A 15142-nucleotide genomic window follows, 5' to 3' on the forward strand; every position below is an offset into this window, starting at 1 on the left:
GCTAAAAATGGAAGTGTGTAATGGCTAATGTGCTTTGAGCCATCACGCTGTTTTGAATCAATATCCATTTGCACTGCTGAGGATCAAGCTTTTTGCAGAGCGATGCAACGGCAGAGGATGCGAAACTAAAAATATTGCCATAAATATACAGAAAAAGTATGCCCAAGCCTTGAGTGAGCTGCAAGAACACGCTGCAAAACAAATAATTATGCAATTAATATAATTAGTTTCCTAGATTTAATTTTGACTCCTTAAATATTACACTGCAGTGGCAAATGTTGGAGAGAACCTTTGTAAGTATTCTTAAGAGGTAGCAGAAAAACAGACAAATGCATGGGTCTGGATTGAGGATTCTACCTTTATACCTGTTTCAATGCATGTCAATCTCCTTGGTGAATGGTTGAGCTACTGGTCTGTTTTAAGCAAACAAACAAACAAAAAGGCTGGGGTTTTGTTGCACAAAATGACTGAATCCTGAAAGAGTATACTTCATCAACACCATCACCCCATGCAGAGTTTTGTGGAGAAAACAACTAAAATTGTACCCATCTATCTTTGGACGGACAGGAATGGACCCTGGGCATCCTGGGAAAAGATGCCTGACCTCTCCTGTGGTACATACGTCAAGACTATACGTGAGCTGAGATCATGTGACGTCAGTTTATAGATATTTAAACTCAAGAGCGACGCCTGGCATTACAATGAGGGAATGGACCAAACTCCTTTTGTTGCTCTATTTTAATTGGATGTGGAATGGTTCGATGTTGCCAGACATGAATTGGCCTCCAAAAATAATAATAATAAATCAACCCAAACTGTGCAATTTTTTCTTCCTGGAAAAAAACTTGCTCTCTTGGCCACATCTGCGTGATGAAGGGGAAGAAGTAAAGGCCCTGAGTTTCAATCAGGCTGCTATACGTCAAACACTGATGGCTCTCCCCCTACCACCTCCTCCCGTCTGGCCTTTGAGCAAAGCAGAACATGGATGATTTAAGCTCTCTTTTCCCCGCTCGAGTCTGCAAATACAGAGAAAGGAAACCCCCGAGTCCTCCTTCATACATCTAGGTTGAAGCCAGAAACTGTCAGCTTTTGCCTCTCTGGAGAAGATAGCCTGGATCCTTGCTGCAGTGGCTGGTGGCATTTGGGGTCCGTCAGAGGAGGGTAATGCTGTCTGTAGCAGAGATATGCGAAGGTGAATCCCATTCCAGAGCCAACCAGCACATCTTAAAAGGAACAAAAGAATACGAGGATCAATATACAAACGCATCATCTGGATATCAACCCAAGTTAAGTTCTGGTAGCCAAGCAATAGTCTTAATTTTGCGCAGGGGCCATGCCACCAAGGAAGGCAGAGCTGGTTGGGATTTTTCCCAGTGCTAAGAGGCTGGCTGATTTGGTTTTGAAATTGATTTATCCTCTTTTAGCATTTGGGCGGTGTGGTGGCTCGGCTGTTAAAGACGCTGGGCTTGTCAGCTGGAAAACCGGCAGCCTAAGTTCAAGACCCGAGCGCCACGCGACAGGGTGAGCTCCCGTCCTCGCCCCACCTCCTGCCCATCTAGCAGTTCAAAAGTAGGCAAATGTGAGTCGATAAATAAGTGCCACTTAGGTGGGAAAGGAACAGCACTCCATGGGGTCATGCTGGCCACCTGGCTGCAAGAATGTCTTTGGACGGTGCTGACTCAATGGCCTTGAAACTGGGATAAGCACTCCCTCCTATAGTTGGCAACGACTAGCAGAATAAAATCCACAGGGAACTCCTTTTAGGGTTTACATGCTACTCCCACCTCAAAACAGCCATCAAATAACAATTTGGGCCATTAGGATTTGCAGTGAAATTTGCCTATCGTTACAACGGGCGGGGGACGGGGGGGGGGGAGAAAGTGGCCTGAGTTGAGGAGGAGTTTTGGCCGAGAGGGAGGATTCCACTCCCTCCGTTCCTTTCTGTAGATCAGTGTTGTACAAACTAAGACTCCAAAGCCCTCGACACCTCCACTGAAGCCCAGGCTTCGAAAACAGTTTTAGCACATGGCGGAAAGGGAAAGTTATTAGATGCCCCACTGGAGAAGAGCCCTGTGATTCTTATTCCATTTGAATTAAATGGAAATGTATGGAGTTTGTTTTGTCCGTCCATTCCTTGCAAGGTTCCTGCCATCATGAAACCCAAAAACATGGTTCTCGGCCCAAATATAAGCAGTGTTCCTCTTTGGGTTTTTGACCAACGGGGGCAATGAAACAAGACTTGTATGTAGTAGAGAAATAATCCTTCCCACACACACATACACGCTTTTCCCTCACCTTGCCAGTGATGTTTGTAATCGCACGTGCGGGACAAGGCAATGAGCATGGCGACAAAGAGGGGTCCCAAGAAGGCGCAGAGGCGCCAGGATTGGCCTCGACCACCAGGTGCAAAGCAATGCAGCTTCCCTGCAATGTAGAAGGCGCCAAAAGCAAGCCCGGCAAAGGCAACTGGAAAGCAGAAAAGATCCCTGTGAGATTCAACAATACTAACGGCCATCACCATCTGTAGCTCGAAATACAAGGGATCCCAAGGAAGAAATCACCCTCTTTCTCAGAAGAAATGTGGAATAGACACAGTTGTGGGAGAACGAGTGGCAGAACCTGGGGGCGGAATTAAAAGAGGGATCAGCCTAGAATCCCTACATAGTCACAAACTAAACCTAGCCTCCCTTGAATTCTGTTGATCCTTATCTAGCTCCTAGCAGGTGCTAACCATTCATTGAGGAGATTCCTATGCATACCCATGATTAGCAATAAATCTGTTTAATTGGACCTTCCCATGTGTCCCGCCTGACAACAATGCTGTGAAGAACAACCCTGTACAAAAAAAAAGTTACATCCTTTCAGCTACTCCCAGGTGAGGCTATACTGCTCCCAATCAAGCGAACAAAAACATTAACATAAATTAAAAAGAAAAGGATGGGAGTTGAACACAGTAATGGAAGGAAATGAGAGATTTATCAATTTTATAGTGGGTAAATTGCAATTAGATCCAATATCTTCTCACCACAATAGATATAGTGCACTATTCTGTTGTTGAAATATTTTGCAATTAAGAGGATTTATCAGTTCTATTCTCCGGGGATGACAGATTGGGCAAATCCTTGAATAGGACTGATTGTTTTAATGTTAGTATCAGAGCACTTAAATGGAATAGAGTGTTTTGTTCTTTTATGCAACTACAGAAGGAAAGGAAAATATCTCCTGAATTAAAATACAATTTACTGTCAGATCAGACAAACAGGACTACAACCATGGTTGCTTTTCAACATTAATGGAATTAAAGAAGGGGGAAACCATATATAGCCCTACCAATGTTGGAACGTGCCCTCCATCCTTGCTTGGCTAGCCTAAATGGAATATGTGTTTGTGTGTGTACATACTGTGTGTTTGTGTACTGTGTGTATCTCCTTTATTTATAAAGCACTTTGGGTTTGGTTAGAAAAACCCATACACAGTAAAAGATGCCACTGCTCATTTTTTTTAAAAAAAGCTGAATCTAAAATCAAACAAAAAAGTTACTTCTCTCTATGAATTAAAAAAAAAACCAGGCAGGAATTGTATGGTCTTTTCCAAGCAAAGAAGCTGAACAGAATTCAGAAAGATTTTCTTTGCCTGCAGTACTTAAGACTGAACTCACAGGAGGAATGTCCACTAGGGAAGCTCTTGCGCCCTTCAATCACAACTTGTGCATCTCCTGTGCACAAGAACTGATGGGTTGCCCGTCCATCTGGAAAGCAGCGGTAGAAGAAATCTGGCCGAGGCCTAGAGGAAGAGAGAAGCTGTCAAAGCTGACATTTACTTTATCCCCCACCCTGAACTCCCCCCTATGAGGGGGACAGTTGACTGAAGAGAAGTGTAGGTCAAGGTGGACAAGAAGAGCTGAGGCAAAAGAGCCAGCCCGAATCTCCAACTCTGCTACGACAACTGGAGACTCTATTGTGATGTCTACAAATATCTTGCTCCACTCCAATGGCTTCCTACTCCACCCACGTTTATACTCTTGAGATTTTCTCTCTGTTCTCTTCAGAGCTTCTGGCGTAGACGTGACTCTCCCAAAATATTACCCTTCACAATAAATTAGTAAGGGGACGACTGACTTAAGGTCTCACAGTGAGGTCTATGGATGGTCCAACATCATAACCAGAGCATTGGTAGCTATCAAGACTGCAAAAACAGGTCAGCCAGATACTCCTGTACTCTCCACTTGGAATAATGCTTGGTGGCCTCCTAAAGGACAAGGACTCCATGCCATCCCTTCCTCTGTGTGGAAGAAGGGAAATATTTTCTCTACCAGCGGCCCTTTTTTTTTAAGCGTGAAAGAAGTGGGTGGGAATAGGGTTTAGGGCAGTGGTGGCGAACCTATTGCACGGGTGCCAGAGGCAGCACTCAGAGCCCTCTCTGTGCACATGCGCGCCATCACCTCAGTCCTAGGCCTTCAGCTGGGTTTTATAAAACCTTTTCGCTTTAGGCCTCTGCCGCCATGTGCAAAAAAAAAAAAAAAAAGAGGTTCAATCAGTCAATTTCAACTTCTCGCGGGAAAAAAAAAGATCTTGCAAAGTTGGAATTGATTGAACTTTTTAGTCCCACCCAGTCTGCCGTTACCACTGCAGCCACGCCCACCCAATGGGCCACACCCACCCAATGGGCCACACCCACCCAGCACCCGACAATGCTTAAGTGGGTTTTGGGTTGCAGTTTGGTCACTCGGTCTCTAAAAGGTTCGCCATCACTGGTTTAGGGCGAGGAGAGGAGAAGGTAACCTCATACGCTGGATAGGAAAGCTCCATAGCTCTAGGTATCCACTGTTACCTTAGCCTGGGTCACAGAAAGGAAAAACTAAGGAGCGGTGGAGCGAAGACTGCTGCTTCTGATCCAAGATGGGATGGAGAGGCCAAGAGAAGTGAAATGATACTTTTCGACATACTCGTTGGATGGCCCTTTTGAAAAGAAACGCAAGGGAATATTTCTGCTGTTTCTTACCTAACATTACAGGAAGGGTTCAAACACTGAATAGTTAACTCTTTCGTACTGCAACCCGGCTTCTTCCACTTCGTCTCTGGCCCTCTCACTTTCTCAGAAGGTCAACTCTGCCTAATAGCAGTCAGAGGGGGAAATGGCAGTCTTTTCTCTAGAAATACCGAATGAGAACCTTACCTGCCCACAGCCAGCTTCACAGCATTGGTGAAAATACCATTCAGACCCAGGGCCAGGCTAACAGCTGCACCAAAGAAAAACAAAGAAAGCAATTCCAGATTAGATCCCCGTGATGGACAAGGGGAAGAGCTGGACAGAGATGCAAGTATGAGCATCTTTAAAGCAATTCGGCTCAATGGGTCTCAACAGTCCATTAGTTGGCATGTCCTACCAGCAGGTGTGGTAAGAAAACTGTGCAATCACAGTTTTTACTGAAACTTTCTCTTTTCCTTTCCTTTCCTTTTCTTTCTCTTTTTTTCTTTCTCTTTCCTTTCTTTCAATTTTTTCTTTCCTTCCTTCTCTTCCTTCTCTTTCTCTTTTCTTTTAATTCTTTCTTTCCTTCCTTTTCTTTCTTTCTTTCTCTTTTTTCTTTTCTTTCTTTCCTTTTCTTTTAATTCTTTCTCTTTCCTTCCTTCTCTTTCTCTTTCTTTTTTCTTTTCTTTCTTTCCTTCCTTCTTTCTCTTTCTTTTTTCTTTTCTTTCTTTCCTTCCTCTTTCTTTCTTTCTCTTTCCTTTTTTCCTTCCTTCCTTCCTTCCTTCCTTCCTTCCTTCCTTCCTTCCTTCCTTCCTTCCTTCCTTCCTTTCTTTCTTTCCCATCTCCCTCAAAGAGGGATGGATGCAGATGGAATCCTGGTTTCCTGTTCCAAACATTAAGGTGACCACAAACTTCTCATCTCTTCCCTACTAGGCAGAGAGAACTCATTTGGCATGATGAACTTGCTGCCTTATTCAGCAATTTCATGCAACCCCCCAATTTTCTGCAAACGTCCTCCCCCTCCCCGTGCTCACCTAAGCATGCTTCCCTGGTATCTTCTTTACCAGCCTTCATGAAGAATTTGGCCAGGAAAATCAAGACCAAAGGAGACACAAAGGAAATGAACTGCAAGAAGAGGATCAAGATTCAAATCAGTGCTACGCTCATGAAAGCAAAACGAAGCTACAGAAAGGATTAAAAAAAAAGACGGGGATTGTTTCTTAGCTTTAAAATGTACTACCTTTTACAGAGCAGAGGCTAAATTTAGCTCTCTGGATGCCTGCTGGAGATTATGCTAAAATAGCAGTGTTCAGAAAAATGGGTATTTCTGCCCAAAACGAAAATGAGAGCAAGCAATGTGCATAGGTCTTCATTTGGACCAGTGTTTTTCAAGCTTGGCAAATTTAAGATGTATGGACTACAATTCCCAGAATTCAAACAATTCTGGGAGCTGAAGTCCAACTATGTTAAAGCTGTCAAGTTGAAAAACAACAATTTAGACTTACGACACCCAGATGGACAAAAATAAACCATGCCCAAAACACATAACGTGTGTTGGAAATTTTTAGCCTCCCCCGCAGACTTTGGTGAGGTCATTTTTACCAGGACTGTCAAACTGCCGGCCCGCGGGCTGGTTGCATCATGCGAAGGCCGCGTTTACCCCAGCTCCAGCAATGCGAAAAAGTTGCGATACGTCACGTGATGCAGTGAATTTGACACCCCTGATTTATACCATTCTGTTTTCCCTTATTCTGTCCAGAGAATTGTTGCTGTTTTTCTTTACGGTCTGCTTCTGTTTGACCGGCCATTGTTTATCTTTTTGCTAGAAACAGAAATGCTTCTGAAAGGGGTTAAAAATCACCTGTCTTGCTCTGAAACAGCAAAGATTTGACTACCTGGACGCGTGCAGCCACATGTTCTGAAGCAGACAGTGGCAGTCCTTTCAAAGCATGGAATAGAGGTTTTTAACTGTATCAAAGAAGATTCTATCTTAATATCGTGGTGTCGTGGAATATCGTGGTGTCCCATAATGTGGACTGGGCAGCTCCAGCCCCTGAGTAAAGTTCTGGGCTTAATCTAAGCCAAGAAATACGCATGCAATAAAAGTTGAAGGGAGAGTGGACAAAACACTTACAAACATAGATTTGGTGGGCACGTGGTCCGACTCTATGTAGGGGTTTTTGTAGAGCCACATTTCTTCAGGCTGTATGACTCGTTGGAAAGGGGGCAGCACTTCAGTGACCCTTAAAGAAAGTAGGATCGGAAAATCTTTGGTTCCGCAAGGATTACGGGCTGCTTTCCGTAGCAATTTACAGGATCGCATTGCCATTTTTGTTACATGTGATCGCACATCCTTGGTACATGGATGCAATATAGTACCCTTTCCCGCTGTGTTTGTAAACATACGTTTGTCTAGCCCTGGGCTGTAAGAAACTGTCATTCTAATTCTATGCACTACAGTACAGCCTGCCATCCCCGTTTAGCTACCTTTAAACCTTAATCCCCCCCCCCAGGGCAAAAATAAAGACTCATAATAATCAAGGTTATAATCCAAAAGACAGCATGCAAAGGAAAAGGGAGAATGGCGGTTCTTATGACCAGGCAGAATAAACCACAACTGATCTCTCCCTGTTCAAATCCAACTGGGTCTCTTTAAGATATGCCTATATATAGAAATTGCAAGGTGGGTATGGCTGTCTTTGACAGCGATTGGAATTTTTCTTCCAGGCATTTGCAATCCAGGCACTTCCTGAAATTCTTTGGCCTATCCAACCATTGTTGTCGACTGCATGTCCCTGAGACTAACTGCAAAACACCCTATGCTATCTAGTTCTAAGGGCCACATTAGCAATATAAACCCTCTGCTGGTGGGAATTCTGAAACTGAAGGGCCTTAACATCTGGTGGGCTTTTGGCCAGAAGCTCCCCCACTGATCCTCCCCTCCTTCGCTCTCCCCCCCCCCCCTTGCAGGCTCTGAAAGAACAGGCCAGTATCCATCAGCAGCCTACGTATCTCCGCGGGATGCCCAGCCCGACGCACAGCAGCGCGAGATGCCACCAAACGCTGCAGGTGCGTCCTTTCTTTTGGAGGACATTGCAATCCGGCTCAGGCCAATTCCCAACAACGCCAACGCCCGCCCGCTGAAAAGCTACGTAACTTCTTTGCAAAACTCCGGGCTGGGGGAGGTGGGTGAAAGAGGGGTGGGTGGGTGGAGGGAGAGACCGAAGGCTGCCCACACCGGCATTCGGGTGAAGGCGTGGGAACGGGAACCGTGCCCAAGAAGAGGAAGAGAAACGCCCCTTCCCCTTTTCTCCTCCGGCCTCGCGACCCACCCAGCCCCCCTCCCACTCCTCGACACTCACAAGAAGAGACCCAGCAGCAACGCGCGCACCCCCACTTCCAGCAGCAGGGCCAGCCCCGCCCGCGGGACCGGCCACATCCTTCGCTCAGGCTGCGGCGGCGGCGGCGCGCGCTCTCTCGCTCGCGCCCCGGGGAGGAAAGAAGGGCGGAGACTCGGTCGCCTTTTCTCTCCACCCTCCCTCTTCCACCCACCCCACTCCACCCCACCCCACTTCCAGGGGCGGGCAGCGGAGTCAAAGCGAAGTGAGTCATGCATGCCGGCCGAAGGGGCAGAAGCAAAGCGCAGGCGGCGCTCTTGGTGCGCTTCCTGGCATTAACCCGGCTTGGGGAGGGCGGAGGAAAGGGCCGAGAGAGCCGGAACTGTAAGCCCAGAGATGCTTTTTTTTTTCAGGAGGCGACGGGGGGGGGGGCTTTTTTTTTTTGCTTGCCTTGGAAGACGTTTCGCTTCTCATCCAAGCGGCTTCTTCAGCTCTGGATGTTGTTGGTGGTGTGTGTGTGTGTGGGGGGGTGTGTGGGGGAAATAGAAGGATTGATACTCCTTGCAGACAGCTGTTCGTTTGCATTCTTTTAGCCAGTCGTTAATGCTACCTGGAGGCTTATTTGGTAGCATTAGCCAGCAGCAGTGGTGGGATTCAGCCAGTTTGCACCACTTCAGCAGAACCGGTAGCTAATTTTTTTTTTTTTTTGTTGCCCAGGCAGGCCCAGAATGGACTTCCAGAAGCGGCAGGCACACCGAGAACCGGTTGTTTGCATATTTGAATCCCACCGCTGTTAGCCACTCTCTGAAACAGTGGTTCTCAACCTTTCTAATGCCGCGACCCCATAATACAGTTCCCTATGTTGTGGTGACCCCCAACCACTTATACATCACCGGGTGCCAGTGGCGTGGCCAAAGAAAAGGGGGGAAAAATGGCGGATAGCCTTGTTTGGCGATCCCCGTGAAATGGTCGTTCGACCCCAAATGGGGTCCCGACCCACAGGTTGAGAACCACTGCTCTAAAAGCATGCAAATGACCAGCGGTCTGCAAGGAGTATAAATCCTTCCATTTTCCCCACCATCCAGTCAGAGCTGAAGAAGCTTCTTGGATGAGAAGCGAAACGTTTTCAAAGAAAAACAAGGTCCAGTTGCCTCCTGAAAAAGACTTTTTGGGATAACTATGAACTGGAGAACTGAGAATCTCCATAGATATTCCGGAACTGTCAGTGATCCGGAGAGCCTGAGTGTCGATAAAGGGATATTTGTAGCTCAGGGTTGAAATGAGGGCTCCTTGGTGTTCTCTGGGCTTGGTGGTTTTCTTGCAGCATTTCATTACTATTACCTTTCTCGTCTTTCCTATTATCTATTTTTCCTCAGCTTCTTATGACAAAAACTTTGTTGTCTGTATCATAACGATTTATGTTGATTGCTTTTATTTAGGGTCCTATTATGATTTGTGTCAATTGCTTATTCAGTATCCTATGACCATCACAGAGTATTGTGCCTTATGATTTATGATGATTGTATTTTAGGATTATGATCCTGATTTATCACTTGTTGCTTGCATGTACACTGAGAGCTTATGTACCGGAGACGAATTCCTTGTGTGTCCAATCAGGCTTGGCCAATACAAATTCTATTCTATTCTTTACCAAAGTAGATAACATCATCAGTAGGCCATGAAACATCTGCAAGAAAACCACCAAGCTCAGAGAGCACCAAGGACCCCTCAGAGGCGAGTGTGGACAATGGGCTGAGCCATCCACCTCTGCACCCCCCTCACTGCCACCTAATCAACCAAGATGAATCTTAGCCAAACTTGTCGGCCAAAGCCATCTGCTGCTTAGCCAGCTTGTGTGTGAATGCAATCGTGGTTTTGCAAAGAGTTATGGAGATTGTGACCTTCCCAAAAGGGGCTTTATTTGAACGAGTTTGTTTATATCTGTTGAAGGAAAAATCTTCATCAGGGTCCAGTCCAAGCTGGGAATAAACAACATGCTTTAGAAAGAAGGTTGTAGTTTGTTGAAGAGGGGAGCCAGACAGAAAAGATGGCTCTGGAAAAAAGAGAGAGCACATGTAGTAGGGAGTGGGTTTTTATACCTTCTTGTGCTTTTGTTTGGAGTTGTTCCTGTGTCGTGAGCTTTGACCTGAATCTGTGTGTGCCTTTATGGTATTCTGATGGTGATGGGTTAATCCTATTATGTCCTGTCTTAGAGTTTGGGTGGGATATGTAGATTTTAAGGGTCTTTGTTTTCCTGATCTCTTCAGCTTCTAGCTGGAGGGCTCCAACCTTCCTGAATGGATTATTACATCTGCATTTCTAAAAGTTGGTTTCTGCTGAGTTGTCTGGCGTGTGTGTGTGTGTGTGTGTGTGTGTGTGTGTGTGTGTGTGTGTAGAGGTTTCTGCCTTTTTAAAGATCTCCATTATTCCTTTGGGGAAATATATTCTGCCTTTTTAATATTCCCAAAATATTTCTTTCTCTGGGTTGTTCCCACATATCTATATCATCTATTCCAATACAAGAGACAGTTTGTAGCTGGGTGATGAACGGTGGAGTTCTTGGTGACCTCTGAGCTTAATTGTTGGCTTGCAGACGCTTCATTACCTTACTAGGTAACGTCAGTGCGAGCGAGTGTGGGGTTTGCGATAATGAAATAACTGAACAACTCCATAGGTGTACAGGTACTCCTCAGCTTACAACAGTTCATTTAGTGACCGTTCAAATTCACAACGGCACTAAAAAAAAAGACCATTTTTCACTCTTAACAACCTTTGCAGCGTCCCCACGGTTGTGTGATCAAAATTCAGATGCTTGGGAACTGGTTCACCTTTATGATGGTCGCTGTGTCCCAAGGTCACGTGATCCCCTTTTGCGACCTTTTGACTAGCAAAATCAACGGGGAAGCCAGATTCACTTAACAGCCTTGTTACTAACTTATCAACTGCAGTGTTTCACTTAACAACTGGGACAAGAAAGATTGCAAAATGGGGTAAAACTCACTTAGCAAATGTCTCACGTAACAAGTAGAAATTTTGGGTTCAATTGTGGTCGTAAGCCGAGGATTACCTATATACATTAGTAGCCTCTCGTTGATAAATCCGTGGTTAACCAGAATAAGACGACCAGAAGTGGGTGGCAACAATCTGTTGACCACTAGGTGGCCCTACTGACATTGTATAAAGCAGGGGTTCTCAACCTTGGCAACTTTAAGACTTGTGAACTCCAACTCCTGTCTACATTTTCCCTTTTTTTTTTTAAAGGCAGGCACTGGAAACTGAATGGCATTAGTAATATTTGCTTTAATTCGCATATATACAAGCTGAGCAAAGCTAGAGTCACAGATTGAACATTCCAACAGGGAACAAAATCTGTTTTTTTTTTTTTTACATCAGACCTAATAAATCATCCTGCATAGTAAAATTCTCCCAAGCTCAGTTGTCTATATTTGGATTCACATAATATATTAACACCGTTTTTTATTTCTTCCTTGGGCTACCATGTGCTGTGAACTCGATCCATTATGATTTGAAAATTATGGTTTAGAACAATGTATTAACCCAGCCTATTCAATAAATCATAACTAAATCATAGCTAAGCATAACACGGAAATTACATTGCTAGCCAATAACATAATGTACAAACAACCGTAGCTCAGTGTTTTTAAACTTCTTAGATCCAAAAACAAACCAATCTATCAAAGAATGAGCGTCCCCAGAAAATAGGAATAAAATTTCCAGCTTTTCCAAGAAGAAGAGAGAAATACCAGATCTGTTACACTGTGGTGCTGCATGTGCCAATTATAACAAGTTTTAAAGGCATTAAAAATTGCAATCATACTACTAGCAATACATCTCTAAGCTGGAATAGATGCACTGTTTGCCCTTAAATCCTAACTTAACTATCTCCCCCATTATGTAACCAAATGAGAAGTTAAAGTTAACTACTGCAAAATAATTAAATTTAGCTCTTAAATTCAAACATTCCTCCATTGGGTGGTTCTTTGCTCAAAGGACCCAACTGGAGGCTGTAGTTTCTTTTTTCTCTCATCTTGGGAAAGGAATCATTTGTCAACTAGATTACTTCTGTAGATCACCAATTATCCATGGACTTCTGAATGAGAAACAGTAGACAACTTTCTTAGCTAAGTGCTGGAAGAAGGGATTCTTTCAGTCATGTTCTTTTTTTAGTTGATAATTACTGCTTTCAAATTGTTGGCATCTGGTTTTACATTCAAATTTTAAAAAATATACCCCATAACATCACTGTTATAACATACAGACCATTATGGGGTCCTTGGTGCTCTCTGAGCTTGGTTGTTTTCTTGCAGATGTTTCATTATTAAGCTAGGTAACATGATGATGATGTTACCTAGCTTAGTAAATGAAACATCTGCAAGAGAGCCACCAAGCTCAGAGAGCACCAAGGACCCCACAGTGCAATCCTGAGCTACAAATATTCTCTTACATCAATATCCAGACCTCTGCTTTTCAAGTACAATGAATGAAGATGATGATGAATGAGGAGATCGTTGGTAGAAAGTGGAGCCCATGCCAAACAACTCAAAGTGTTTGCTTGTGTCTTCTTTGTGGTGTATCTAATGGATGCTATTCTACTGGTTACTTAAGAGATAATGGCTCAGTTAATGGGAAGGAAAGTTCTAGCCAACAATCAGACTCTGATCAGTAAGAGAAGATTAATTTGTACATTTGTCAATAAGGTCATTCTACTCTGATGGATGGAAAATGAAGAATTAGATTTTCCATTACTGACATGAAAAACCTCTAAGCAAATATTTAGTGAGGCACCTGGAAATAACAGATCCACTTATGGACAATTTGTAGGAGAGGGTTTAAAATGGATGTTTCTTTTGCATGGCCAAATTGTAGTCCATGAGGACTCCTCTACTCCCTGATGGTTGCTAATATTTATTGTAAGCTGAGGTGATACATTGCACTAAGTCAGACTTTTTTTTATAGCTACTATTTATTGATTGCATCACAATTGATTGGATTTGCATAACACAGTGAGCCAAAAACAGCTAATCCCAAGATGATCAATCATAACCTGCCCAAGTTAATCAAGTATTGTGGTCTACAAGTTGAGAATTATGGTCTGTTTCTCTCCTTTGGATTCGAAAGCAAAGTTTGGTTTGTATTCATGGCAGATGACTCATGCCACATTTGGCTGTGGTAGTTAAACTAACCCATGGCCCTATATAGATACTACAATATTTTATATCCAAAAGATTAAGGTCAACCTTGGCCTGATCTCAAACAGCAGAGTAAGACCTGGTTGGGATTTGGAGAGGAGAATCAGAGCTGTAGGCTGGTCTGGGAATTTAATGTAAAAAAGATGTTGAGACTCTAGAAAGAGTGCAGAGAAGAGCAACAAAGATGATTAGGGGACTGGAGGCTAAAATATACAAGGAACGGTTGCTGGAATTGGGCATGTCTAGTTTAACAAAGAGAAGGACGAGGGGGGACATGATAGCAGTGTTCCAATATCTCAGGGGCTGCCACAAAGAAGAGGGAGTCAAGCTATTCTCCAAAGTGCCTGAAGGCAGGACAAGAAGCAACGGATGGAAACTAACCAAAGAGAGAAGCAATCTAGAACTAAGGAGAAACTTCCTGACAGAACAATTAACCAGTGGAACAACCTGCCTCCAGAAGCTGTGAATGCTCCAACACTGGAAGTTTTTAAGAAGAGACTGGACAACAATTTGTCTGAAATGATGTAGAGTTTCCTGCCTGAGCAGGGGTTGGACTAGATGACCTCCAAGGTCCCTTCCAACATCATCATCATAATAATAATAATAATAATAATAATAATAATAATAATAATATAACACCCCAGACTTAACAATTGTCAATAAGAAAGACAAAAAAGTCTGGATAGTGGATGTGGCAGTGCCTGGAGACAGCAGAATAGACGAGAAAGAACTGGAGAAGATAACAAAATACAAAACCTACAAATAGAAATAGAAAGACTGTGGCAAAAGCAAGCAAGGATAATACCAATAGTCATAGGCTCCTTGGATGCAATCCCAAAACAACTGGAGCACCACTTGAACACCATTGGCATTGACAAATTCGCTATTAGTTAATTGCAAAAGGTGGCCTTACTAGGAACTGCTTCCATCCTGCGACGATATCTGTAATACCATCAAACATCCACATCTGCCTATCCCAGGTCCTGGGTAAGGACTCGATAGGTAGACAAAATGCCAAATCCAGTCTGAACATCTGGCTGACTGTGCGGTGATCCATAATAATAATAATAATAATAATAATAATAATAATAATAATAATAATAATAATAATAATACCCAGGTCCTGGGTAAGGACTCGATAGGTAGACAAAATGCCAAATCCAGTCTGAACATCTGGCTGACTGTGTGATGATCGATAATAATAATAAATAAAAAAAGAATACCCTGCTATAAAGCATTGGCAAGTCACTTGTGGTTTTGTGGTCAAGAAAATTATAGAAATATGTTCCCATGCCCTGAAGAAAGGATAACTAAAAGGAAGAAGTCTTCCATTTTTAAAGATCCAAAAGTTAAGGCCAATGAAAAGAACATGACTGAGAAGTAAGACAGACGTCTATACAGTAGTTTTTTTTAAAAAACTGAGCGGGTTGTTTTCAGGATTCCCCTCTTTTATCCCAAAACAGACCAATTTCTGGATCAGATGAAAAAATTCTGAGCCTTCCCAATTTCTTATCATTCAAGACAAAAAGGAAAAAAAAAATACGATCGCTCGGCAAAGGATTACAATCCAATGCTTTGCAATATGAAGTATTGCAATATAATACAATACTTTGTAAGGCTTGGCAA

The 15142-nt window shown here is 43.5% G+C and overlaps 1 protein-coding gene across 3 annotated transcripts; it reads right to left on the bottom strand.

Moving 5' to 3' along the window:
* Positions 1–220: 220 nt before the first annotated feature.
* On the bottom strand, positions 221–8605 carry PLPP5 (phospholipid phosphatase 5). 3 transcript variants are annotated; one of them, XM_039332990.1, is made up of 7 exons: positions 8331–8483; positions 7103–7211; positions 6003–6093; positions 5176–5239; positions 3659–3783; positions 2296–2466; positions 221–1223 (listed from the first exon to the last, which is right to left on the bottom strand). In XM_039332990.1, the coding sequence occupies exons 1-7, from the start codon at positions 8405–8407 to the stop codon at positions 1054–1056; spliced, it is 807 nt and encodes a 268-aa protein (XP_039188924.1). In that variant the 5' UTR covers positions 8408–8483; the 3' UTR covers positions 221–1053. The 3 variants fall into 3 exon arrangements, with proteins under 3 accessions (XP_039188924.1, XP_039188923.1, XP_039188925.1); XM_039332989.1 differs by having other exon boundaries at positions 8360–8466; XM_039332991.1 differs by lacking the exons at positions 221–1223; positions 2296–2466 and adding an exon at positions 2479–2619 and having other exon boundaries at positions 8360–8605.
* Positions 8606–15142: the final 6537 nt, after the last annotated feature.

Source organism: Crotalus tigris, unplaced genomic scaffold (assembly GCF_016545835.1).
Source record: "Crotalus tigris isolate CLP2741 ecotype Arizona unplaced genomic scaffold, ASM1654583v1 scf7180000024470.1849372, whole genome shotgun sequence".
Classification (NCBI taxonomy): Eukaryota; Metazoa; Chordata; class Lepidosauria; order Squamata; family Viperidae; genus Crotalus; species Crotalus tigris.

Bases quoted from the DNA above. Each gene is read 5' to 3' on its own strand.
- PLPP5 (XM_039332990.1), bottom strand. From the start codon at position 8,407: ATGTGGCCGGTCCCGCGGGCGGGGCTGGCCCTGCTGCTGGAAGTGGGG. The intron at 7,212-8,330 runs GTGAGTGTCGAG...ACTTTCTTTAAG, and splicing joins TTGCTGCTGGGTCTCTTCTT to GGTCACTGAAGTGCTGCCCC. The intron at 1,224-2,295 runs GTGAGGGAAAAG...GTTCCTTTTAAG, and splicing joins TTACAAACATCACTGGCAAG to ATGTGCTGGTTGGCTCTGGA.